This window comes from Propithecus coquereli, unplaced genomic scaffold, assembly GCF_000956105.1.
Source record: "Propithecus coquereli isolate 6110/MARCELLA unplaced genomic scaffold, Pcoq_1.0 Scaffold606, whole genome shotgun sequence".
Taxonomy (NCBI): Eukaryota; Metazoa; Chordata; class Mammalia; order Primates; family Indriidae; genus Propithecus; species Propithecus coquereli.
This window is the reverse complement of record NW_012152019.1, coordinates 493,956-497,254: the sequence shown is the minus strand read 5'-3', so window position 1 is coordinate 497,254 and position 3,299 is coordinate 493,956. Positions and strand designations below refer to the sequence as shown.

Sequence of the window (3,299 nt, the reverse complement as noted above, 5' to 3'; positions counted from 1 at the left end):
AAAAAACCAAGTGGAGATTTTTGTTTCCACCCTCACCCACCCACTGCTCACAGTTTTAGGTTATGGAGGAAGAGGCCCAGGGAAAGAGTGAATAATAATGGAAAACTCATACATGATGCTTAGTATGTGCCAGCTACTATTCTAAGCACTTTACATGTATTAGCTTGTTTAATACGTTTACTTCAACCCAGGAGGTAAATGCTATACTATCCCCATTTAACAGATGAGGCAGAGCATGATTAAGTAACTGGCCCAAGGTCACCCAGCTAACTGACTGACTGAGCCAAGATTCAAACCCAAGCAGTCAGCTTCAAATTCTGTGCTATTCGAGTTGCACCTGAGACTAATATTAATACAGTATGAAAGCATCTTTGGGGAAGATGAAAACCTGCTTAGACCTTGATATTTCCCCATTAGCCTTACCCTAGGATAGACATCACTGATCATCCTACAATCTAGGATATGTTTAACCTAGGGTACAAATGGCCAAAATGAAATTCCATTGGCAGAGGGATCTATGTATGTTTTGCTTCTTCTGCCTGCTTCTCCCTTTTTGGACATGTTGTCTGTCCAGTTCCAGGGGTGTTGCTACCGGTAATCGGGCACCAACAGCCCGGTGATTTTTCTCAGTAGTCATTCATTTGACAAATATTTGAGCATCAACTCAGAGCCAGACATTGTGCAAGGCAGACAAGACAAAGATAAGCAACACAGACAAGATCCCTGCTCTTTTAAAATTTCCATTTTAGTTTGGGGTAGAAAAGTTTACACTCTAGTGAGAGGGAATTAGGCTAGGAGGTCACGGCTGGAGCTGGGTGAGCAAGAGAGAATGAGAGATTAACTCAGAGAAGCAGGCAGAATCGGGAGCAGACAAGCCTTCGGGCCACGCCCGAGAGACGTTTGCATTGAAGCATTGCTTGAAGCAATTCGGAACTCCAAAAGGCCACATTACTGCAGGCTGTAGACTTCCTTGACCACTTAATCCTGTCAATCTAACCTTCACGCGCACACGCACACCCATTTGTCGGGTCACGTAGCTACTCGGGGTCCCTCAGCCTATCAGGCTACCTCGGGCCTGCGTCATCCAGTCAGTCACCTATCTGGTGGTCACCTCAGCCCCCGCGGTCATCCCCTTCCTGAGCCACTTCGGCCTATCGGGGCCTGTCCGCCTTTGAGTATCCCTCGGGCCCCTTGGCCGGCCAGGTCACCTCAGTGCCACGCCTCCTCGGCCCGCGATTCGGCCTGCATGTTACGCTTTGCTCCCAGAAGCAGATTTTCGAAAAGCCGCTCCCTCTCGGCTCCAGCTGTTTTCCTGCCAACGCAGGGAGACTCGACAGCGGCAGCGCCCCCGGCGGCACACCGCGGCCCAGGAAGGGAGTGCCCGCCGCGGCCCCTTCACCCTCCTCCCGAAACGCGGGAGCGGGCGCGGGCCGCGCAAGCCTGGACAGCCTCGACCGTGCTCCTGATTGGCTGCACCGTGTGACGTCTCACGGGGAGGGCCCCGGCGGCCGCTGGGAGCCGGGGCCCTGCGCGTGCGCAGACGGAGCGCGTTGAGCGGAGGGGGAGGTGGCCGGCAGCTTCTCCCGCGTCCGCCATTTTGTTGCTGTGGCTATTGGGAACAGGCTGGGCAAAACCGCCCCGGAGGCGCGACGCTCCTCGGAGTTCGGTGCCTCGCGTGACTGTGGGGGTCAGTGAAGACCCGTGGGACTGCCGACCCGCCGCGTTCCAGGCCGAGAGTCACTGGAGGCATCCACGGTACGCCGGACAGCCCGAGAATCCCCGGGCGGCCTCCGCTGCGGCTCAGCTTTGCCCGCCCCGAGCCCCAGGCTTTACCCCGCATTCCCCGGCCGGGCTCTCTCCGTGAGGTGTCCCCGGAGCAGGCGGGCGGGCGGCGGAGGATGCTGCGGGCCCGGAGCCAAGAGGAAGGTGCTGGCCCAACCCCCTAAGCGCGCTTCGAGGTGTGCCGAGAGGCCCTTCCTCGGCCCCAAAGCCGTCTGCCGGGCAAAGGCTTCCAGAGCAGGCGAAAGCAGCCGCCGCCCCGACCCGCTACAGAGCCCCCGGCCCGACACCATGTCTTCTGCCAGGTTCGACTCCTCAGATCGCTCCGCCTGGTACATGGGGCCAGTGTCTCGCCAGGAGGCGCAGACCCGGCTCCAGGGCCAGCGCCACGGCATGTTCCTAGTCCGCGACTCCTCCACCTGCCCCGGGGACTATGTGCTGTCCGTTTCAGAGAACTCACGGGTCTCCCACTACATCATCAACTCGCTGCCCAACCGCCGATTTAAGATCGGGGATCAGGAGTTTGACCATTTGCCGGCCCTGCTGGAGTTTTACAAGATCCACTACCTGGACACCACCACCCTAATAGAGCCTGCGCCCAGGTACGCGAGTGTCCGCCCTTGTTGGGCGTGCAGCCACCCCGAGAACGTCGAAATGGGGATCGGTCGAAGAGTGTGTACGCGTGGGAGGTTTGAACCCATTCCCCCCCATTCTGAATTAGATTATTTTCCAGAAGGCATTCCGAACGGAAGGCTAGTGCCAGGATCTGGGTCACAGGATGAGAGGATGCGTTTTAAATATGGTTAACGGTGATTACATGGTTAAAATGTGTGCTTCTTGCCTTTTGTTACTTTACCTATCTGGCTATAATACTCATGCAGTGTGGTGGGGGTGTTTAAAAAACCTTTTTTGGACCATGGACTTCTTTGAGAATCTGAAGATAGCGAGGGAATGCCCCCCCCCCCACGAATGCATATACACGCAAGTTTCCACACCATTCAAGCAAGGTCCTTGGAACTCCGGGTTAAGAGCTCTGGGATTGCAACCTTTGGAACAGTCGCCAAATGAAAGTGCTTTAGTGTTTAGAAACAAAAACCTTTAACTGAAATTTCAGAAGTATATATTGATACTCTGGTGCCAAGTTTGAAGCACGCCAGACACCACCTCTTTTACAATAAAGTAATTACAGAGAAAAGAGAAGGTGCCTTGGCTTCAGCAAGGACAGTTTTTGAAATTTTTTTTTTTTGTTTCCTCCCACAAAGTGGACCATTAATAGGCCAGAGATCAATTTGGTTAATTTCCAAGGAAGAATAAGGCTAGAATTTATAAGAGAGAATTTCGAATGGCACTCACCTTAATTCAATCCTAGTTCACTTTTAGATGTGCATTTTGTAATAAGCCTGATGACTTAATGTGTATTTTAAAGGTAAGAACACAGAGTGATACTGGTTGTCAAGCCTTCTCTTTTCCAAGTAAAATGTATTCTTTTATTTGCTTTAATTTGCCTTAGTAAGTATTTT

At 53.0% G+C, this 3,299-nt stretch overlaps 1 protein-coding gene across 1 annotated transcript in view; it reads left to right on the top strand.

Annotated features, from left to right (window-relative positions):
- Window positions 1–1,514: 1,514 nt before the first annotated feature.
- The window catches only part of CRKL (v-crk avian sarcoma virus CT10 oncogene homolog-like), a 29,571-nt gene continuing 27,786 nt past the window's right edge, over window positions 1,515–3,299 (top strand). The window contains exon 1 of the mRNA XM_012659371.1: window positions 1,515–2,381. Coding sequence (XP_012514825.1) covers window positions 2,071–2,381 — 311 coding nt within the window. The 5' untranslated portion in view covers window positions 1,515–2,070. The remainder of the gene's footprint in view (window positions 2,382–3,299) is intronic.